Below are 24,348 nucleotides of genomic sequence, written 5' to 3' on the forward strand. Positions count from 1 at the left end.
TGCAAAGAAAAAATCAACAAGACTTGATGAAGGGTGACTGGGAGGAAAGTGGTATCAAATGCTTATTGACTACTTATTATATATTGGTCATTTTAAAGTTTCCAGCTGGCTGACCAGTGGAATTATTGACAAAAATATATGATACCATATACTATTAATTATAATAAATTATCTCATGATATTATCTTCTACTCTTCTCTCTATATTCCCATCCTCTACACATCTTCTAACTGCAATTTTATAACCAAAATAATTTTAACTGAATTGTTTAATAAACTGAGAGGTCACATAAGCATAACTAGTAAAAAGCATATAGGTAGAGGAATAGCCTTAAAATAAAGAACACTTCTAAAATCAAAAAGGAGGAGGAAAACTGAAGACTAAAAGTACTTTTAAGATACTGAGAAGAGAAATTGAGAAATGTTTAGTGGCATAAGTCCAACAACAATTTAGTAATGTTGTATTGCTGAACACAGAAAAGGAAAAGAAGAAATTAAAGCATCCTCATATGACAAACTGCTTTTGAGTCTATTTTATTCAGGTAAAAATATATATAAGTCCTGGTAGTATTTCCCTGTTTCAACATTTTCAGTGTAATTTTTTTTTTTTTTTTTTTGCGGTACGCGGGCCTCTCACTGTTGTGGCCTCTCCCTTTGCGGAGCACAGGCTCCGGATGTGCAGGCTCAGCGGCCATGGCTCACGGGCCCAGCTGCTCTGCGGCATGTGGGACCTTCCTGGACTGGGGCACAAACCCGTGTCCCCTGCATCGGCAGGCGGACTCTCAACCACTGCGCCACCAGGGAAGCCCCTTCAGTATAATATTGAAATGAAAAGTTTTCTAAAAACATGGATGTACTTTATACCCTATCTGGCCTCTAGGATAATGTCCAGCAAGATTAAAATCAAAAGTATGCATACTTTTAGGAATAATTATGTAACTTTAAATTCCAGAAAAGAGATGTGTAATTTAAAACAACCATATAAAAACATAAACCTTGCCAATACTGTGTGGCTTCTGTCAAATCAGAGGTATAAATCTGCTTCAAATTAGGTATATAACAACTCTTGGCACATCTGTGCACACGTTTTATTTTTAAGTTAAGAATTGCAACTTTGCTCATAAAACTTACAACACCAAATATCATACACATGTATATATGTATATGCGTGTACATATATATGGGTATGTATACATATATACATTTTTTCCTAATTGCTATCTACTTGATGTTAAAATTTTAATAGGATTGAGGCAATAGACCCAAATAGGTTTTATTAAAATGTTTCTTGGGAATAACTTTCTTAGAACTGAACATTCTTTATAGTCCTTTACGTCTCTAAAATTCTTTGACCCTCTAACAATCACCATAAAAACAGAAACAATTTCATTAAGCTTATTCTAAGAAATACTGTATTTTAATTTTAGATAAGGAGTATGTTAAAATATTTACCAACTGTGTTAGCACTCTGACATCAAAAGAATGATTAATTGCTTGAGTATTTCCTCTAGAAGATTTTTTCTGAAATAACACAAAAATTTAAAAAATTAGATTGTTGAGATTGGAGTGGAACATAAAAGACAATTTAGGGACTATCCAACATACACTAAGTAACTCAGAGGGAAAAAAGGTCTTATTATTTGTTTTATTTTAGCTTTTTCTATAGATGTGTAACTTTGTGTCGTCTACATCAATCAACGTGCACTCTTAAAAACCATTAATCTCCTACTTTTATTCCTCTAAAGCAAGGATTGGCAAACTATGGCCTATGGGTCAAATCCAGACTGCCACCAGTCTTCGTAAATAAGGTTTTACTGGAACACAACCAGGATCAGTCATTTACATATTGTCTATGGCTGCTTTCATGCTACAACAGCAGAGCTGAACAGTTGTAAGAGAGAACACATGGCCTGCAAAGCCTATATTTACTATTTGGTTTTTTACATTAAGTTCACTGATCCCTGCTCTAAAGGGAGAGATCACCAAAGTTCCTCTTCAAATCAAAGATATTTTAGAAGCCCATACAGACCCCTCCTATAAAATGGTCAAACTTAGTTTTTAAACTGTTATCAGGGCAGAACATGACTTTAGTTTTAAGCAAGCAGTTTACATTGTAGAAATTAGATGTTATTTAGATGACACTCTCTCCTTTAGGTTTCAAAATTCCTATGATTTCAGAAATAATCTCCTATCATTTTCTGAGAAAAACATTTGCACTTTAGTTTAAAAGACCTTAGAAATAAAAAGTAGATGAATTGTTTTCATGAAGGCAAGGCCTAAAGAACTAAAGATAAGTCATCTTTTATTTTTCCTTAAGCACAAATAATTTCATAAGTAAGATGATTTTCTCTTAACTCACCTGTCCTTCTAATAGGTCACAATCTTCATCTTTAACTTGTCCATTAATCAAATAAATACTATTTTCTATTTGCTTGGCCCAGTGTATAAGTCCATTCTTAAAAGAAACACAACATGGATATCATTCAAATATAATGCCATCTCAATTAAACTCCCTCGAGTCGACTTTTTTCTACCTAGTATACTGAAATATTAAAAATCCCTAAGTATCAGCAATATGGCATTTAAATTCAATATCATAAACAACAAAAAAGTATATCCCCAATTTTTGGCACTTCACCCATATTTAATAATAGTTTTTCTAATCTTTTTCCCAAACTAACATTTATGTCACAGACCTAGGAGACTTAATAACCACAGTCAAATAAAATTCAATAATTCCTGTTATCTTAAAAAAAGTGAGAAAAGAGAAAGAGCCTCAAACAAATATATAAAGCAGTATTAAAGAGGAAAAAATAAGCAAGTTCCATTTACCTCTTTCAATAGGAAAAAATAAGAGAAATAAGTTATGAACAAAAGAATGGTACAGAAATACAAAAAAGAACTGGAAGATGGAAAACAAAACTAAAGATGAAGATAGTTCCCTGTGCTATACAGTAGGACCTTGTTGTTTATCCATTCTATATATAACAGTATGCATCTGCTAATCCCAAACTGTCAATCTATATTCAATAACTTGTGATAACCCATAATCAAAAAGAATATGAAAAAGAATATATGAATCACTTTGCTGTACAGGAGAAATTAACACAACATTGTAAATCAACTATATTTCAATGAAATAAATTTTTAAAAAAACTAAAGATGAAGAGAAAGCAAAAAGACCAAACAGTACATCTTCCTACATAATTATATTTTACAATGTACATAATTACATGTTAATTAACAAGTATTTATGGAGCACTTATTATGCTAAATACATTAGTATGATAACAATGTCCCACCTCTAATTTTTTAATCTGGGTAGAGTAACAAATTAGTTACCCATAACAATATTATTATAATTAGAATGCATTTTTGAGGATTATAAAATGAATGGCATAGACAACCAGAATAAAGGCAGATCATCTATTCAACAATCACTAAAGAAAATTCATTTTACCCTGATACCTTTGTATTTTTCTCCAGAGTATAGCTGACAGAAGTAGTAGACAGTGGGACATGAATATTAATATATACTGTACACTCTAAAGAAAGCCATGAAGCTGATAGTCCATTTTGATACTTCCAATCTGCTGGTTTTGCAGAACTCTTTAGCAAAGGGGGAAAAACATAAAATATGTGATTTACATAAAACACACGGAGCAATAAAACATCATAAAATATACAACCCAGTAACTTATACAAGCTGTTATCTAATATATTTGGCCAAATTCCTTCATCAAAGGGTAATAGGTTAGAACTAAATAAAAATAAAGCATGCATTAAAAGTTCAGTATTCTTCAGCACATCCCAGGCAATCTTGGCAACTCCCTCGCCCAGTGAAAGGCTTGCTTAAAATCCTGACAAGTCCTCTGGTCCTGTAGGTCCCATATGTAGCTTCAACAGTGTCAATTCTGAAGCTTCTGATGGAGAGTAAATAATCACTGAGCAAATACTAGGTGCCAGACATTTTCCTTTCTGTTCTATCCTTGCTAACAGAATACTGCATTACTTTTTCACACTGCTTCTTTTTTTTTTTTTTTTTTGGCCACACTGCATGGCCTGTGGGATCTTAGTTCCCTGACCAGGGAACAAACCCGTGCCCCCCTGCAGTAGAAGCATAGAGTCTTAACCACTGGACCACCAGGGAAGTCCCTCACATTGCTTTTTAGACACCTTGGCAAAATGTTAGTCTGGATCCTGCTGAGTACAGACAGCCTGTTTACTGGGCACTGTGGCTCCCACAAGCCTAGACACTTTTACTGCTAGCCTCTCAAATATAATACCAGACACATAAACAAGGTAGGGAGAGCTTAACAAAAATATTTTAACAATAAAAAAAAAACACAAATTGTCCTTGTCTGTAGTGAAATTAATCATATTTCAAAAAAAAAACTACAGGTGGTTGTGGACATTAATAGGAAGAGATAGCACTGAAAATTATTAAAACTAAAAATTGAATTTTATTTAAAAATAGTTTGCAACACAGAAAAATCTTTAAAGAGCAGTTTTTCTTACCTTTGGATTATGGATATCATAAGTTCGACAAAATGTTCTTTATTAATTAAGGATAGAAATAACCAAAAAAATAAGAAAGCAATTCTTGATGATCAAAAGAAAATAAACCATCAAAAAATAAAGTATATGCATCCAAGAGTTTTTACAAAATCATACCACTTCATGGCATGACACTTAAAGATATGTATACACATATATATGTATGTATATGTTTGTGTAAATACATATACTTACATATATACAAATTCCTCTGACTATAATACTTGTGGTACTTTAAACTATTTCCTACTGCTTATAAATCCTGCTAATCACAATGAATAGAATGATAGCTCTTACAAAACTGTCCTCAAATACAGACCCTTTTTAACAAATAGGAGTGCTGTTCTGAATGAAGTCAAGCCTGGGAATGTTTATTGGGTCAAAGGGTCTGTACATGAAACTTTCTAGTTAAATACCAAAGGAGTTAACAGCCCGCCTTCTACAGGGATGATCACTTTTTGAATTTTGTCTTTTTGCAGGTCCTAATTTATTGGGCCCTTGCATTGCTTCACTCCCTTGGTGAGGCTGCCTCATGCTTGGGAGGTACTTGCCCTGGTAATATGTAGAGGAAAGAACCTAAGAAGGCCCTATAATTGGCTTTTAGTGTCACTTGATCTTGGCCAAAGATATAAAAATTGCCAGCTCAGTGCACCTGTGCTTTGCATTGAACATTTTATCTATAGGAACTGGAGGTAAACAAAATAAAAGCATTACTTTGCCTAAGCTGTACCTTTCTGTAGGGGCCCTAGTATATTTTAATGTACAGGGGTGGAGAGCTGGTAAAGAGTTCAGAATACCCAGTCCTTGCCACCTCTCTCAAACTCTTTACAACCCTGATACATGATTAACAACCATTATTACCATTATTATTGGCAGTCCGAATTATGTGTTATTTACAGGAAAACGTACAAAGTAAGCCTATTTTTTAAATGATGACTTAAATAAGTGTTTGGGGAAAAAACCTGCAGGAACATTATTTTGGTATCATATACTTTAGAACATAAACACCTAAATAAAAGATACTTTTTTGTAGAAGAGCAAAAGTGAAGTGTCACTCGTTCTGAGACTTCCTCGTCTGTGAAATTCCACAGTCTCTTTTTATTCATAGATTTTTCCACAGCAAATACTAGCTGAAAAAGAGGAAAACACATCAACTGAACGCAAAATAAAATAAGAAAGAGAGTGCAGAAAAAGACAATTATAATATCCTTAAGCACTCATCTAGCTTTAAAATTCCATGATGCTATAATTAAATTTCCTTTTTCTCAAAAGAAAGAGTGAAACTGATTATTAACCATTTAGATTCCATTTTTAGGGATATAAAAAAATTAGGTGTTAAATAAAAAAATATAATTCACTGTCATTAATGATCAACTGAACATGATTTTGGGCAACTAACATTTAAGTGAGTACAGAATAAAGACTTTAATTAGAATGAGAAGTGACAAGTGATTTTTAACCTATAAAAATGGAGCGTGTCACCCATTTGGCATTTCTTATTTAAATGTCACAAAAGATGTAAGGTAATAATACATAAGGGCACATAAAATATAGTAATAACATAAATTCTAAGTGAAAAAAATCAGAAATAGTGACAAAAATCTATGCCACATGTAAGAATTATAAAAATGCATACTTGATATGGGGAGAGGGTTCATAAATTTGGCTCTAGGCTTTCTAAAAATAATGTGCACAGAGAAACCCAATCAGTTCCCTAATTCGCACAGTCCATAAGCTAAACAATTGATCAGAAGAGGCATAACTTTCTTTTTTTTTTTTTACATCTTTATTGGAGTATAATTGCTTTACAATGGTGTGTTAGTTTCTGCTTTATAACAAAGTGAATCAGTTATACATATACATATGTCCCCATATCTCTTCCCTCTTGCATCTCCCTCCCTCCCACCCTCCCTATCCCACCCCTCTAGGTGGTCACAAAGCACCGAGCTGATCTCCCTGTGCTATGCAGCTGCTTCCCACTAGCTATCTATTTTACGTTTGGTAGTGTATATATGTCCATGCCACTCTCTCGCTTTGTCCCAGCTTACCCTTCCCCCTCCTCATATCCTCAAGTCCATTCTCTAGTAGGTCTGTGTCTTTATTCCTGTCTTACCCATAGGTTCTTCATGACATTTTTTTTTCTTAAATTCCAATATATATGTGTTAGCATATGGTATTTGTCTTTCTCTTTCTGACTAACTTCACTCTGTATGACAGACTCTAGGTCCACCCACCTCATTACAAATAGCTCAATTTGGTTTCTTTTTATGGCTGAGTAATATTCCATTGTATATATGTGCCACATCTTCTTTATCCATTCATCCTATGATGGACACTTAGACCCAGCAATCCCACTACTGGGCATATACCCTGAGAAAACCATAATTCAAAGAGAGTCATGTACCAAAATGTTCATTGCAGCTCTATTTACAATAGCCCGGAGATGGAGGCGTAACTTTCTTAATAATGATATCAAAAGAAATTTCTTTAAAGACAATATTATGTAATATAACAAAGTTCTTAGCAATGACCTTATGGGAGACAGTGACGAGTTTTTTAAGGTTACTTCATATATTGTCCCTCAATGCAGGTCAATGGAAACAAAGTTAGATAATTAAAATGCTACAATTTCTGAAATAGGGCCTTTCTAAAATCTTACATGCTTCTTAGAAACAAAAGAGATACAAAAAGCAAGAGGAAGGAGGATCTACTGTATCTCTCTAGCACTGAGCCCACATTCAACCCAACCACAAGAGGATGCACAGCCAATGCTATTAAATACACATGGATATAGATTACATTTCAAAATGCCAAATAGGATGAATGATTGTAAAAGAGGTACATTTATTTAAAACGGTAAAAATGGCAGAAGGTTGAATAACTTGCCAGGGGAGGGATTATCACCATTTTCTTCCTTTACCCCCATAAGTACAAATATCAAAGATTTGAAGGTGGGATATTTGATGGGAGAGAATGTTACAAAACTGGAAGAATCTGTAGCACCTGGATTCTTAGCTGTACACTTTTTACTAGAAAAAGGTTTGGAAGGATTCTGTGGGGTTTTGCACTTCTCAAGATAATGAGGTCTCCTTCTCTCTTGGGGTGGAAAATAACTTTTGAAGGCTTATTTGGATCTTGAGTACTAAAAGAGATGAAAACTGGCTGCACAGAGTTTGCTTTAGGTCTGGGCTTAAGGGGAAACAGCTTGTGGACCCTCACATTTACTTGTAAACCATGTTACCCAAATGATTGACATAGGAATTAAACAAAAAGCAGGGGATTCATAATAGATACTCAGTCCAGAAATAAAGAATAAGTATCTGACTGTTGTTATTTTATGTCTTACTTTCAGGATCCTGAGAGAATTGAAGAGATGAAGAATTGCAAAACCTATAAATTTCACATTACAGCAATCACTTGGAACTAAATGGAAGGTCTAGCAGAATACTGCTACGGCACAAGAAAAATTGTTAAACCATTATAACTTGTTTCACAATAGTAAAAAGTTATCTTTAAAATAACAACTATTTTAAAAATATGTAGCATTTGTTGAAAATATAAATACTGACATGTATTACACTCAAGATACCAAGCAATTGGGTGGAAAAAGCTGTTTCAACATAATCCCAGCATAGAGAATTAATCTAAATATGACTAGGATCACTGTATACAAGTATAATCAATTAAGATATAACTTTAAGAATTTTTGATATTTCAGACTTACTCTATGTAGGGTATTTTGAAATTCATTTCCCATTTCTAAAGTTGTAATAATAAATACTCCAAGAACTAAAAGTCCCCCTGGTAGCATTCTGGATACCTGTAAACAGAAATATAGTATTAGCTAACAAAAGCATTTGACATTATATGCAATCTTTTGTATTTGAGAAGTTAAATATTAAATCAGCAAATGCCTACCTAGTACCAACTATATGCAAAGCATTGAGGTAGGGGCTTTGAAAAAAATAGTTAAAATATTGAGAAATGGGGACTTCCCCGGTGGCACAGTGGTTAAGAATCTGCCTGCCAATTCAGGGGACATGGGTTCGAGCCCTGGTCTGGGAAGATCCCACATGCCATGGGGCTACTAAGCCTGTGCACCACGACTACTGAGCCTGCGCTCTAGAGCCTACAAGCCACAACTACTGAGCCCACGTGCCACAACTACTGAAGCCCACGCGCCTAGAGCCTGTGCTCCACAACAAGAGAAGCCACCGCAATGAGAAGCCTGCGCACCACAACGAAGTGTAGCCCCCGCTCACCGCAACTAGAGAAAGCCCGCACGCAGCAACAAAGACCCAACGCAGCCAAAATGGATGAAAACCAAGATGAATGGGGTGTTATTATGCACACAATCTTCCTAGAGTGTCCTTAACTTTTTACCTTAAAACTACTTTATAAATAAAACCATTTAATAATGACACTCTTTAGCTACATCAATAAATAAACTCCTTTCTCCTAAGATTGAAAACTAAAATACCTCCTAAATTTTTCAAGGGCTTCCACTATCAGCTAAATAAAATACAAATTTTTACCTTAGACTGGTATTGCAGACTCTCTAAAATCTGGCTGATCTGATATTCAGAGCCTCATTTGATACTACTTCCCATGAAACATTCAAGCATCAATCACAAACTTCTCACTGTTCTCCACATATATAGTTACGCTTTCTAACTCTATACCTTTACTCAGGCTGCTCACTCAGCCTGAAAAGACTTTCTCTTACACGTCTACATGTCTGAACTCTACTGAATACCTCGAAGTCAGCTTGAGGAAGCTGCCTTCCCTGATCCTTTGATCTCCAAATTCCTGCAGGACCTCAGTGTAGTTTTCCCATGGAGCTTATCACATGAACCTGTACTATGGTTATGTCTGAACCTTACTAGTTGATCTGGGAGCTCCTTAATGGAAGAAGTTAATTCTCAACTACCTTTGTATCCCTATAATATTCAGCAGAGTCTGTGATTTGAGCAGAGGGGGTCCAACTTGAAACTCCATTGTTTCCTGTTGTTTAGCTTTACCTCAATTTTTAAAACCTTCTTATTGATATTGGGCATTTATATTATTTCCAATTTTTCTGTACCTTAAAATAATATTGGTTAAAAATCCTAGCAAGTTTCTGTGTTCACAGGATTATTTGCTTATAATAAATCTCCTGAGGTGGATAACTAGGTTAAAGGGTCATACATATGTTTAAGGATTTTGACACATCCTACCAGTTTGTCCTGCATAATATCTGTGATTTTCCTTCCACATCATTGTGGCTAGTTCTTAGTGCCACATGTATTCCTTTCTACCATCTATACTCTTAGTGCTCTGGTTACCTTTTATGTATTTAATGTATGAGCAAACTGATCACAAAGTTAAGTCTTCAGAAAATTAGATACCATAGTCTAACCCCTAATATATTTGCATTATGTCTGCTGGTGGTTCCCTCTGATTTCATAAATTCTGTTTACTACAGTGACACAAGCTTGACATACATAAATAAGGAATAAAGTTTTCATACTTAGCATGGGGAACTTGCACATCTTTTGAAAATCATCAACAAATAAAATTAACCATTTCTTGCTGGGGATAAAAAGTTTATCTGTTTTACTACATAAATTTTATGTTTGTGTGTTTAGATGTATATAGACTAGACATAGATATAGATACAGGTATGTAATTTTACAGAAGGCCAAAAGCAAAATTAGAGTAGAAAGTTATTTACAAACCATTGGAAATATAAGTTTAAAATATTTAATATTTCATTAGAAGATGGTATTAAATATTTATTGCATTTTTCAAAAATATAACTACATACTACCCCCCCATCACAAATGCAGATAAACATGTGTGTGTGTTTGAAGATTTAAAGATAATTGGAGAAGGAAATAATTTTATTTTTACCTTACTTTAACATACTTTATTGGATGATATAATCCATTCAATAACTACTTTTAAGTGAATTTACTCATCATTCTCTCTGACTCACCCCAAATCTGTTTCCTCTTCATGTAATGGCAACGCCATCTTCCTAGACCCAGGCTAAAAAAAAATCTCAATAATCTTTAGCAACTCTCTCACAATCTCTTTTTACTGCCAATCTACTTGGTCACTGAATCATCTTAATACTAGCTCTTTCTCTGAAATGTTTTGGCAATGAAGTTTTAGCCCACTGCTTTAGTTTGCTTATTTATCCATTCACTTATCCAACATTTTGGAGTTCTCACATAAACCATGGGAACACTATGCCTGGCACTAAGGATACGGCCATGAACAAAAAAGACGTGACCCCATCCTCAGGAAGCTTGCAGTCTAGTCACTAGCTCATGTCACCTTTTTTTGAACTATTACTGTAACTATATTTTCTGCTCTCTCTCTCTCCAATCCCTCTACTCTCCATTTACACTGTACCAGGGCACTGCAATTACTTTCTCAATTATTGGCAGGATTATTTCTCAATCCTTCTCAATATAGGGAGCTCTGAAAGTCTACCATAGAGCTACTGGCTCCAAAAGAACTCCTTCCTTCCTAGAATGACACTTCAAAACCATCCATAAACTGGCCCCATACAGCCTTATGTCTAAAAGCATTCTTTTATATACACCATGCTTCAATTACACCCAATTTCGTGCTATTCTAACATACCTTTAAATTTCATGCCGTTGGGTCATTTATCCACTGTCCTTTTTGCATTCAATGTGCTCCCTGACTTCTACTAGCAAAGTCCTATTCATCTTTCAAGTTCAGAGCCTTCTGTGAAGCTGTTTGAATCCAACCTTTGACAGATATTTAATCATTCCCCACTCTATATTCCTATAGTACTGTCCTATTTTTATTCACTTCTCTTACAATTTGTTTTGGTAATAATGTCTTTCACTTTGCTTAAAATATAAATTCTAAGGACATTAAAGAAAAATTTAACCATCATTTTATTTCCTCAGTACCTGGTTTAAGTCTTTAAAATAATTCTGACCAGCAACAATGTTACCAATAACTAGTATTATTTTAAAATAAGGAAAAACTGGAAATAAGGTAAATGACCAATAACAGGATATAGGTTAAAAAACACAACAGATAAAAGTTAACAATAGAAAAGCATAGTGTACAAGATCAAAGGCTTTCAAGTCACACCACCTGGGTTCAAATCCCAGTTTCACTACCTATTACACTAATCTTGGGTGGATTACTTAACTTCAAGTAAGAAAATACTTTTTTAAAAACTAGATGCAAGTAATCAATAAATAAAAAATATAATCATGGAGGAAACAGAGCAGAAAATACTTCTATTTTTGACATACTACCCAAGTTTTGAAAACTTAAGAATGAGTACTCTGAAATCCTAGTCTAGTAACCTGAGGATAAGGTACTTTTATTTTGTTAGTCAATAAACACAAACTTAACTATATAAAGAAACAAACGTGATGACCTGGTTGGCATGTTCTGTGGCCCATTCTTCATCCAAGTTATCCAACTTAGCTTTGGAATGTTTGGAGCTCTCATCTTGTTCCTCTTTGGGTGGCGTTCTAGTGGCAAGAATCACGTAATCCTTTTGTGAAGAACACTTAAAAACAAATTAGAAAAGCTTATTAGGGTGATAACTGACTGAGGAATCCAAAGCCCTTATGACGTGCAAAAACTGAGCAATATTTATAGCAGCTTAAATTGTTAATACCTGTATTATACCAGAATCTACAGAGAAAACGATTTTCATGGATAGCTTTACAACATTTTCCTCACATGTTATTTATCTTTTAATATATTTAATACCAGCTCCTTATTTGTTTGGGCAACCTGAATGTGAATCATGCAGTGGTCCTTAAAAATGGCTTACTGGAACAGATTAGACAGTTCAACAAATATAAAAACCCAATAAAATAAAGCAACAAATGACCTTGTGCATCTTACTTTCATAAAAACAATGATAGTGGGGAACTTGTTCATGTGTGTCCACAGAGAAACAAAGGTGAAGTGATATTAGATTTATGTTCCTCCGTTTTAATAGCAATTAAATGCTAACCAGAAGTGGGAAACCTAAAGATAAATTTAGGGAAAATTTAATAGCTCAGTCTCATTACAGTGAAAATTTCCTATAAAGAAAGAGTAAAAATACAAGTTAGCATGATGTTATCCTCACACATGACCTGAAATTCTAATCGCTAGTGTCATCCTGGAACGGAAAATAAAGGAAGAGAAATTATTTCAATAAAAGTTATTTCCAGAAAGTTACACTGAAGTGCACAAAAGGAAAAGGTAGGTGCTGATTAAGAAAGCTCTTTCTTTTCATAAAATCTATGATTTTGAAAAGAAAAAGAAACTGACCCTAGGAGTAGGAGAGAGGCAAGCCTGAAAGCTTGAGGGGAAGGCAAGAAAAGTGATGAATCCTGGAATAAAGAGAAAGAAGAAGCATGTAGAATACTGAAAGGAATGAAAAGGCAGCATGAAGAGAGATTGGAATTCTCCCTAAATTGTGGGAGACTTATACGTAAGATGGTAGTTTTGCTGAGCTCTAGAAACAGCCTATGTGCTGTAAGGCAAGTTTGGAAGAGGGTATTTCTCCCTGACCTTTCACCTTTACTGATCACTTCTGTTCCTAGCAAAAAGAACCCCATACTAGATGTTAAGTAACCTGAATCTAAAAGAAGTTCAGATCGTTGCCAGGAGAGGTCGTCTGGCTGTCTAATGAGAAGCCTCAGAGGGTGGTATTACCTGGGTGAACAGTGCAGGGTCTGCCCTCTGTCTTACAAGTTAAGAAATCGGATTTGTGAAAACTCTGAGAATGTACCTGTCTCTTAGGGCTACACTAACATTACCTAAGATCATTCAGAATGATGCTAAAACTAGAATACCAAGAAGGGATGTGAACATGTAAGTCCTCTGCATGGTGCATTCTTTATAAGTAGGCAACACAGGGCATCAAATTATAAGAGAAAGTAGCTTGGGAATGTGGATAGAATCAGAACAAGTTAATTATCCAATTTGAAGGTTCTAAGGCATCATGTTAAAATATCCAGAAAGAAATCTGCCTCCAATAGGGTTTTATTTGCTATTAGGCCTCAAAATTAATCTTTGGACCAGAGTACACTCTCCCCTAGTGTTTAGATGTGTGTAGCCAGTTTGTTTGTGTGACTCTCCTTTTTTCATTTCTGTGTACTGCTGACAAGTCCTCCCTGCTGATTAACACATTCTTCCTTCAATTATAATAAATCAGTGGGTGCTTATGCTTTTTAAAGTAACTGTCCAAATATCTGTTCCATTTAGTTTGATTTTTGAGCCTTAACTCTAAGAGGGAAATAAAATTTGTGTAATGTCCAAATTTCTCTCAGTCCCTTTCCCTCAATCTCCACTGAATCAATATTAAAAAAAAATTCAATAAATGGGTACGGTAATATACAATAAAATATACGACCTATATTTGCTACAAGTCTGAAATAAGACAAACTAGAAATAAAATTGTAAAAAGCTACCTTTGTAAAGAATGGGACAACCTGGAATTAAAGGGGTGCAAAAATCACTTTGGAAAGACAATAAAACGTGAATAATCTGGTCAGTAAAATTCTAATTTTGCAGTGTCTACCTTATAAGTTACTTTTACATTGTCAAAAGGGAATGTGTGCTGACTTGGGCAAACCTGGGCTACATTATTCTTCTTCATTCCATCCCTCCATCCCCTAACTTGAATTTATTGTTAAATAGCATATTTTAACTTTAAATAAACAAATTTGCTTTATCAGTAAATACATAGGAAAAGATACATACCTGTCCTATTAAAAGACCAGAGACAAAAGCTTTTCCTTGGAGACTGATGTTTGAAAGATACTGGCCGACAGTCTCTTCTACAATGTAGGTTCTTCCCATTATTAAGAACTAATTCAACCTCCTAAATTACAAGAAAAAATATAGAGCATTTTTAGGCAAAAAATATAATTTGCAATGTTTTCCTCATGGGGGTAGTATAAAGAGAGAAGTTGTACTACCCTGATACTACTCCATACCTTACAGTGATTGCTTATTCAATAGGATATTCTTTCTTGCAAAGTTTGAATGTAGCTTCAGAATTCTCAACAGAGTGTTGCAGGAAATGACTACCAATCAACCAGAGTTGACATGAGCGATAAAACCTACTCCCATACCTCAGATAATGAAGAGAACACTAAACTACTAGTAGCCAACACACCTGATTTCTTATTTAGATCTACTACTCCTTAGTTGTATCATCTTTGGTAATTTACTGCTGAGCCTCACTGTGTTCATTTCTAAAACAGAAAAGATGATAATTTCTGAGTTGCTCAATGGGAGGTAAATGGAATCAAATTCATGTATTCAGTAAGCACACTATAAAGAACTACTATGTGCAAGAAATTGTGCCAAGTGGGATGGCACGAAGATGAATAATACTTGGCCTCTGCCCTTGAGTAACTCAGAGTACAACTGGAATGATGGAAGTAGACAAACAGCAATACAATAATAACAAACATTTGTAGAGCTTCCATTTTGTGTAAGGCCTTGTTCTAAGTACTTAACATATGGTAACATTTAATATTCAGAAAAACCCCCATGAGGTAGGGGACATATATACACGCTTGTTTTAAAGATTTAGAAACTGAAACGAAAAAAGGTAACATAACTTGCCCAAGCGATAAAGCTGGTAAGTGGCAAAGGTAGGATTTCACTTCAGGCAGTCTGGCTCTAAAACCCATTTCTTAAATAGTATTCTTAAATACTGTGCTCATACTTAGGAGTCATACCCAGTCTCTCAATTAAACTTTCACTAAGGGGGACTCCTGTTCTACCCTCTCGCGAGTTTGGGGATGAAAATCAGCATATTCCTCTGACTGGCTCATACTCCTTTGATTTGAGTTTCTGTAGCTTAAAATCAAAGATGCTGAATAAAAGAGGTAGGAAATAATAAATGATGATCTCAAGGAGTTCACATTCAGTGTGGGAGAAACAAATGTAAAGACATGATTCCAAAAAGCTATAAAATAGCCACAGAGAGACTGAAGAAACACAGTTGCAGCATTCTGAATAGCGGTAATAGTCACTTAGGTCCTGCAAAAAATCCCAATCTTATTCAGGACAACAAAATCCAGGCAACTATAGATGTGCTGGGGTGGCTTATCTGACATCAGTAAAATAAACTGCCAGTCACAATGACTTGCATTACTCTAAAACTAAAGCCCAGAGAATCGCTTCCAGTTTGAAATGGCCTATTAGATGGTCTTTTTTCAAAATTCCTGTTCGGTTTTGTCTCAAAATGCATTAAATGTCTTCTTAGCTCTCAGGTTTGCACTTTTTTTTTTTTGGCGAAGTCTAGGACTGCCTGTCTAAATCATTAATGCCTCTATAAAGTTAAGGGCTTTCCACTTTTACCACCTTAAGGTATGCATTTCTGTGTATTAAACTTTCTTCTACTTCATCATGCTATTCTACTCTTTTTCCTTCTGCCCTAAATAATTCTTAATTCTTACAAGAAATAGCAGTTAACAGTGACTCCAAGGTTATGATATGTAACTTTCTAATCTTACTTTTTCCAAGGTGTCATCTACTAGTCACGTTAACGTGTAAGAAACTGAATGCAACAGAAAGATGAAAATCTTTGGGTTATGAAATCTGGTTGACTGTCGGATATTTTTTTTCTTTAGTGCTCCTTCAAAACTTTGAAATGTAGCTAACCATACTTTATAAAGGACGCTAATAAAAATGTAGATCTTCTCCTATACAGTTCAATTTTTCCTGAAATGCTGTGTATCAGCAGAAGCTTTGCAAGTTGTCCAAACGCTGACTTGAGACCACTCAACTTCCCTGGACTCTGTTTTCCTAGTCTACAAAATAAAGAATTTGGATCATAGCAGGTCGGAAAATCTAATTTTAGGATTCTCTAAGTCCAAGTACAGAACATCTGCATTTTCCAAATGGTAGATCAATAATGATAATATTGTGGGCCTAGGACATAATACAGTACTGCACATACCAGCAACCTTAATTAAAGTGCTTATATAAAATATTTTGGGGGAAAGAAACAACCTTAAGCTCCTTACTGCTATTCTCAAAGGTTTGCTACTGTGGGAACTGTAGGGAGGATGACATTAGTAATGCTTTATTTTCAATAAAGAATTTAACAAATTCTTTTAGAAGAGTAATCAAACATGAAATAATCTACGGATTCTGCTTAGAAGTCACAGAACTACAATTTGGAAACAAGTAGTTCTGTTACGGTAGCAGGGTAAGAAGCGGTTTTTAAGAACGAACGTGTTCAACAACTTCTGTTCCAAAAGTTTTTCAATTTTAACAATATAAACACAAGGCAACATTTTCTGTAACGTTACCTTAAAACATACAAATAAAAGCTACACTCAAACTCCTCTTGGCTTTTTAAAATCCTCTTCCTGGAAAATAAACCGAGCTCTTTAAATTCCTATTAAATCACTGTTACCAACTCTGCCACCAAAAAACCAAAAAATCTAAGTAAGATAAGTCTCATAACTGGACTTGAGTGTGTCGCACAGGAGTGACCGTCCATATAGTTCCTATACTCTACCCCTTTCTGTCCTCCTTGAAAAGGCAGTTCTCTGTGCCCGAGTGCACACACATCACACACACACACACACACGGATTCCACCCTCAGGCTGACTCACCTGTACTCAGACTGTGCACGCGTGGCAGACAAATCTGTCGAACTGTCAGACCACCTGAGAAAGGTGTTTAGAGTGCAAGTACCAGCCTCCAGGGACCAGATTCCACACCGGTCCCAATTCCACAGTCAATGAATTCATCAGAAAGCGACGAACTTCCCGCACCTCACTTCCTACTCCACACCCGGGGTCTCTGGAGTCAGGTGGCTCAGATTGATGACGCACGCTGGCCCCCTCCTTTCACCGCAGCGCCTCAGCCAAACCGACTGCGGTCGCCACCCCGCCCCCTTCCGGGCGCCATTAAGAGCGTGGCGGTAGCCCGGCGTCTGCCGTCCGGCCCTGCCGGGACCGATGCCCTCTAGCGGCCCAGTGTCTAAAAGCCGCCAAAGAGGACGACCCATGGCATCCCGGAGCTGTGACAGTAAGGTCGCCCTCCTCTTCAGGGAGGAACGTAGGTTAACGGGTACTGTGTGGCGCCACCTCGCGGATAAGTGGTCGCGCGGCAGGCAAGGAGAGCCGGGGGGCGGGGAGAAAGGAGGAAGCGGACTTGGTGGTGCGGAATTGGGCTCACGGAAGGGATTGGGGAAAACTACGTTTCCCTGAAGCCTACGCGGCTAGAAGCGGGTTGAAAAGGGGGCCGGAAAGCGGAGTGCACGACAGGGGTCAGAGACTGCCTCTGAACTCGGATTCCCAGGGTGCACAGCTTCCGGTGATTGCGCGCGCATTGCGGACGCGGGCGCTGCGGCGCGTCTGGTGCAGTAGTTAACGCGGGACTCGATTTCCCAGGGTCCCGCCGCTTGAGTCTCCGTCGGGCGGGCGCGCGCGAGACACCGAGCGAGGTGGCGGAGGCGGCAGCCCAGGCTTCTGGGTCCTCTTCGTCTTCGTCTTTCTTCTCCGTTTCTGCTCCGTCGGCCGCTGCCGCCACGGTCCCCGGCCCGATCGACATGGCGGCGGTGTTGCAGCAAGTCCTGGAGCGCACGGAACTGAACAAGCTGCCCAAGTCGGTCCAGAACAAACTTGAGAAGTTCCTTGCTGACCAGCAGTCCGAGATCGATGGTCTCAAGGGGCGGCACGAGAAATTTAAGGTGGAGAGCGGTAAGTGCGACGCTCTTCGCGCCCTTGTTTCTGGGCGCGATCCCAGCGATGGCTGGTCTCCTCCCCTTGCAAGCTCGCACCATCCACGGCTTCACTGCTAGCTAGCATCGCTTCTCTGGCTCCGTGGGCACCATAGGCCTTCTCGTAACTGCTTCCCTCACAGTTTGATACGAAGGAGCCTGTTTGTTTGTTTTTAAAATGTGAATCCACATTGAGTTCCTGTTTTCTTTGTAATTAGGGTGGTCTCATTTAGGGACGCCTAACGTCTGGCAAACAGAAATTGTGAAGATTTGGGTCTGTTTACACCGGACTAGGGGTCTGCGACTCCTAATTCTTCTAAGCCTAGAGTACCCTGTCTGTATGTTGCACGTTAAATGATAGTAATTTCTGCTCTGTTTTCTAGTCATCTGCCTTCAAAGGCCTATGTCTTTAATGATAACTTCCTGCACTTGTTCTGAGTCTGTCTCGCTCTGGTCCGTTTTGTGTTCACAAGAACGAATGGATGCATAAGGCAGCGCTGGAAACACAGTGCACGTGCAGTAAATGTTTAATATATACGACTTCTTTCTAAAAGTTGGACTTTGATAGAAAATCTATTAAGACCTTATAAATACCTGTAGTAGACTCTCAAATAAGAAAGTTCCTCACAATGGTGACTTGAATATCATTGAAGAAATATTAAGAGCATAGTAATTACCATTAGTAAAATACAAACCATCTGTTGTGTGTCCTGGTTTACCAGGTTGTGTGTCTTGGTTTTTTTTGGGGGGGTGGGCGGGCGGTGCGGGATTGGTAACTGGTTTTTGCTAAGTGGATTGAAAGTTCTGAAGAAGTTTTCATTTAAAAAAAATAAATAAAATTACCAAGGAGAATTGATGTTGAAAATTAATTCTCTGAATCCCAACACTGAATATAGTGCACTGCATTCTATGTGTTAATTTACAGAATAAATATTGAGCGTATTCTATGTGCTTCTAATGTGTTGAACAGTACACTATCAGTCGCTTCTCTTGGAAAGTTAACATGTTTATTTTTACATAAATTTAGTAATTTTATATGTTCAGGCATTATTTTGGCTATTTTAAGACAAACCTTTTTAAAGCAAAGCAGTTTTTAACCTAAATAATTTTTTCTCCATTTAATAAATATATTTTTTTGGTCTGCTTTATGCCAAGAAGTCTACTGATGTGTGGGGAAAATACTATGATAAGTGAGACATGTTGCCTGCCTTGAAGAATTTCATAATCTTGTGGAATAGGCAGAAAAATAATTTGTTAAAACCCTCTCAGGCCTTATTTTCTTTTGTCATTTTACATATGTCAGTTGGAAATGTTGGATTAAAGTCCTTTTCTGTACTCGATCTATTTATCTTTACTCAAATTCTCTCTTATTTGGAGTGTGGGTCCCAATACTATGTCTTAAATTTTAAAATCAAGGTTATCAAAAATAAGTAGCAGTGTCGACAGTGTGTACATGTATGTTTGATTTTTTTTTTTTTTTTCCTCTGATCATCTGTAGAACAACAGTACTTTGAGATAGAGAAGAGGCTGTCCCACAGTCAGGAGAGACTTGTGAATGAAACCCGAGAGTGCCAAAGCTTGCGGCTTGAGCTGGAGAAGCTCAGTAAGTATTTAATTATATCTTTCTAATATTAGAGTATTGAGGTCTTCAGATCCTCCTTTGTATGCTTTGGAAACATTTATTTACTGTATATGAAAATACTGATTGTCCTTGTTTTCATTTCTGGTAATATCATGTTTTTTTCTTTCAGTGTGATTTTTTTTCATTCAGTGGTAAAGACTTTGAAAGAGTCCAGGGCTTAATGGTCAGGAGGCATGGGTTCTAATTCTGACTGCTATTAAAAACTCTTATGTCATATGTAAATCATAACAGTGTTTGATTATTGTTTATAAAATGGCTAGAGCCACTTGTCTATCTACTTAAACAGCTGTACAGGTCAAATGAGGTATATATGAAAGCATTTTGAAAAGGCTGAAGCATTATCCAACTGAAAAAGTAAAGAGAGTGACTTAATTATTTTTATGTTGTTGAAAAATTAAAGCCTATTAGTTCCATTATTATATTCATGTTTTAACTCTTGTTATGATATTTATAACTACTTATGAACCTCAGGATGTAATTTCCTCTTTAAGGCCTAATTCCATTGAAAGATGAACAGCTGTTTTTCTTCTTAATTAATTTTCTTACATCATTAAGTCCTAGAAAGTACACAAGATCTTAAAGGTCCTGACATTTCTTGGGAGGATGATGTGTTTTTTGTGCCTTGTTTACAGAGAAAAAAGCGAATGTCAGGAAGATCTTTATAGAGTAGGGGCATAATATTTGTTATTAGGTATAGCTGGATTTTAATTTCATTGGGAATGCAAGAAGCTAATAATTAAGAGAATGGCTGAAACATTAGTCTTCTTTCTTAACCAAGTCCATGCCCATCAGCTGTATGTTTGAGTCAAAACCCTTTTCAACTAATTTTGGCACATCTCATTTTTAAAACATGTGATGTATACATATGATGGTATGTATATATGTGTAATGAGGGTATGAATACTTGAGTAGCTACATCTGATTTATCACCTGTACACAGTTTTGTCTTGGCATAAAAAAAAAGGTTTGTAGAGCAAAAGTGCTAAAAAATTTCAAGAAAATGACTGTGATCCCAGCTTCTTTTATGAGATCCGGAAAAGGGAGAGGGAGGAGAAGATGGGGATAAACCTAGATAGACATGCCTTCCTGGGGTGTACAGTTTATATTTTTATATTTTTTTAGTTTGGAAGCAGTAAATAACATTAAAATGACAGAAAATGTGGACAAATTTAGCAGGTTTTTTGTTTTTCTTTTAATAAACGAATTGTTTAACTTGGAAGTAATAATAATGTATTTGTTCATTAAATTACCAGCACATAACATAGACGTGTTACAGTGGAAGAAAGTTTCAGAAAGTATACTCTTCCTAATTATTGGAATATGTTTAGAAGAGAAACTTTAGGGGAGATAACTCATTATGAGTAGAGATTGTGGGACTGAAAATTCAGTATCAAGCATAGCTCTTTTTAGCGTGGTAAACCAGCTGAATTAGTTATCCATTATTGTGATTTACTCTGTATACATTTCATGTAGTTTAAATGTTATTTATTCTCTTGATTTTGCCTTTTTTCACTTAATTTTTGAATTTGCAAATACAATTAATTCACTTTTTTATGATTGATTTAGAAGATGTCATTGAAAAATAAGGAAATTGGTAATTGCAAATACTTTTTCCTAAAAATGTTGGCTAAAATGATCACAAATATGATTTTGAAGACAGGATAGCATATTTAAAACTTTGTTCTAGAAATACAGTAAATTTGGGTTGTACTTACGAATTTGGAATGCAGTGTTGTGCAGCTCTACCTTTCTGAAACTTAGTTTCTTAATTTCAAAACGTGTATGGGTGGCCATTGAATACAAACTGTCATCGCAAATTTTAAGCTTATGTACGTGTGTTCATAAAATTCCTTTTATCCAGACAGTCAACTGAAGGTGCTAACTGAGAAAAACAAAGAACTTGAAGTGGCTCAGGATCGCAATATTGCCATTCAGGTAAAAGTTATTCCTGTGAATAAAGCTAATTGTAAACCTGATACTTGAGGAAGTTTTCTATTCTGATTGTGCTTATTGGTTATTTAGTCAGTGGGAAGATGAAATATGTTCAGTTAGGAGAAGCTACTAACAAAAATGTATATACATAAATTCCTTAATAGGATTTTATGTTTTAATGATTGATTGTATATTCCTTTTACTTGTTAGAATATGTAAGTTCTTGATATAAAAAAACACTTGCTTTTAGCTGTGTAGCTCTTAAGTCATGATTTAAAAAAAATTTTTTTGCATTATAAGTGCCATAAATCTGTAAGTAGGGTAGATATTCATAGATCCATCTGGCTGTCTATCCACCCACTTACCTACCTATCTTCCTTCCATTCTTTTAGAAATTATGTATTTAATGCTTACTATTGCCTAGGCATTATTTCAAGTATTGTGATACAGTTGGGGATATGTGTGAATCCACATTGGTAATCATTTCCTTAGAGTAGTGATTAAGAATAACAGATTGAATATGATTACAAGGATTGCGGGCCAGTTTGTTTAATAAAGTGGTCATACCCAATGATTCTTTGATCAGATAGACCTTTAGACTCTTGCCATTGCTTTTTAAAAATTTGCGTTTGATTTGAGGTTAAAAGATATTTGATATATGGAAGACACTTATAGTGGGAAAGAGTGATAGACTTGATCCAATAGAAATTTTAAATTTTCTATATAAAAAGAATCAAATAAAGACGCAGACCTCCTAGAGAACGGACTTGAGGTTATGGGGAGGGGGAAGGGTGAGCTGTGACAGGGCGAGAGAGAGTCATGGACATATACACACTAACAAACGTAGTAAGGTAGATAGCTAGTGGGAAGCAGCCGCATGGCACAGGGATATTGGCTCGGTGCTTTGTGACAGCCTGGAGGGGTGGGATAGGGAGGGTGGGAGGGAGGGAGACGCGGGAGGGAAAAGATATGGGAACATATGTATATGTATAACTGATTCACTTTGTTGTAGAGCAGAAACTAACACACCATTGTAAAGCAATTATACCCCAATAAAGATGTTAAAAAAAAAAAAAGAATTAAAAAGCAAATAAATCATAGAAAGTATTTTCTCAATAAAAATATGACTATATATATCCTTAATACATGACTACTTTCAAATTATAAGAAAAATTATTCAAAGGGGGAAATGGGCAAAGGTTTTTAAAACCAGACAGGAAGCTGTACAAATAGCCAATAGCAATATGAAATATTATTCTACTTCACTTGTAATCAGAAAAATGCAGATAATGCAACAATGTAATTATTTTTCACCTCCCCATGTTAACACTGATTTTTTTGTTTCTCCTTTTTTTTTTTTTTTAAAAGCATAATCTTCACTTCTGGCATAAGTGGCTTCAGATTGGCAATTATGACTTCAAGAAAAGCCTATAAATTGCCGTTGTCTTGCTGCAAAGCAATTTGACAAAATATATTAAGAGTTTTAAATAATTCTGTTTCTGGGGATCTTTCTTGAGAAATAATTTGAGCCAAGGTGCAGTGATATTCATTAAAGTTTTATTTTATAACAGCAAAAATTAGAAGTAAATTAAGTTTCTTATAAAGGCTTGTTGAAGTAATTATATAATTATATGACACTTTCAAGTGATTAAAAAGTGACATGGGAAATTTTTTTGTGAGTCTAGGAAGAATAATTTTTAAAAACCCAAAATATGAACAGAAGTGTTGAGATTATGGGTAGTTTTTAAACATTTTTATGTATAAGCCATAAGTAAGAAAACCAACCATTTTTAAACCACTGCTAATGTTAACTAAGGTGCCAATTCCATGTTCATTTCTATATATTTGATCAACTTGATTTTCTTATTTAAATGTTTTATGCTAACTCCTTTATATGACAGAGCCAGTTTACAAGGACAAAGGAAGAATTAGAAGCTGAGAAAAGAGACTTAATTAGAACCAATGAGAGACTATCTCAAGAACTTGAATATTTAACAGGTATGAAAAAGGACCTTAGTCTCTAACTTCACTCTTTTCTTTCTCTTCTAACAGTGCTAAGATTTAATCCCCAGTCCATTTCTATTAGCTGGTGTTTGTCATAGCTCAGAATAGAGTTCAGAGTAATATCCTGTTGTTTCTCCTACTCATTTATCTCTAGATCATTCTGAGCCCTTAAAGAGGTGTCTATAGACAAGTACACAAATGAAAAACATCTGAAGGAATTTGGACCAAGGTTTATGAACTACAGTATTATTTATAGTATCAAATTGGAAACTGTTCAGATGTACAGTTGTAGAGGCTGAACTCCTTTTGATACAGACGCACTTGCTGGTATAAGCTGTCCACAAGCATTCAATATAAGAACCTAAAAGGAGAGCCCGTATTTAAAAGCACAGGCTGAAAGAATTAGGAAGCAAGAATATAAGATATTTAGACATAGAATATAATATGTAATACAGTTGATGTATTCAAGTGAATGTGAC

General features: G+C 35.8%; 2 protein-coding genes across 5 annotated transcripts in view; one reads left to right on the forward strand and one right to left on the reverse strand.

Annotated features, from left to right (window-relative positions):
* ODR4 (odr-4 GPCR localization factor homolog) overlaps window positions 1–17,429 on the reverse strand; it is a 40,441-nt gene extending 23,012 nt beyond the window's left edge. The window contains exons 1-9 of one of the 3 annotated variants that reach the window (XM_030873028.3): window positions 17,180–17,429; window positions 14,301–14,421; window positions 11,971–12,105; window positions 8,281–8,376; window positions 5,580–5,710; window positions 4,518–4,554; window positions 3,468–3,608; window positions 2,359–2,454; window positions 1,452–1,520 (exon numbers count right to left, since the gene is read on the reverse strand). In XM_030873028.3, the coding sequence (XP_030728888.1) occupies window positions 1,452–1,520; window positions 2,359–2,454; window positions 3,468–3,608; window positions 4,518–4,554; window positions 5,580–5,710; window positions 8,281–8,376; window positions 11,971–12,105; window positions 14,301–14,399 (804 nt within the window). In that variant the 5' untranslated portion in view covers window positions 14,400–14,421; window positions 17,180–17,429. The remainder of the gene's footprint in view (window positions 1–1,451; window positions 1,521–2,358; window positions 2,455–3,467; window positions 3,609–4,517; window positions 4,555–5,579; window positions 5,711–8,280; window positions 8,377–11,970; window positions 12,106–14,300; window positions 14,422–17,179) is intronic. The other 2 variants (XM_030873029.3, XM_060295359.2) reach the window with 2 other exon arrangements.
* A 37-nt stretch (window positions 17,430–17,466) lies between these two features.
* Window positions 17,467–24,348, forward strand: part of TPR (translocated promoter region, nuclear basket protein) — a 69,148-nt gene continuing 62,266 nt past the window's right edge. For both annotated transcript variants that reach the window (XM_060295340.2, XM_030873025.3), the window contains exons 1-5: window positions 17,467–17,597; window positions 17,963–18,271; window positions 19,790–19,894; window positions 21,795–21,868; window positions 23,767–23,863. In XM_060295340.2, the coding sequence (XP_060151323.1) occupies window positions 17,528–17,597; window positions 17,963–18,271; window positions 19,790–19,894; window positions 21,795–21,868; window positions 23,767–23,863 (655 nt within the window). In that variant the 5' untranslated portion in view covers window positions 17,467–17,527. The remainder of the gene's footprint in view (window positions 17,598–17,962; window positions 18,272–19,789; window positions 19,895–21,794; window positions 21,869–23,766; window positions 23,864–24,348) is intronic.

This window comes from Globicephala melas, chromosome 1 (genome assembly GCF_963455315.2).
Source record: "Globicephala melas chromosome 1, mGloMel1.2, whole genome shotgun sequence".
Taxonomy (NCBI): domain Eukaryota; kingdom Metazoa; phylum Chordata; class Mammalia; order Artiodactyla; family Delphinidae; genus Globicephala; species Globicephala melas.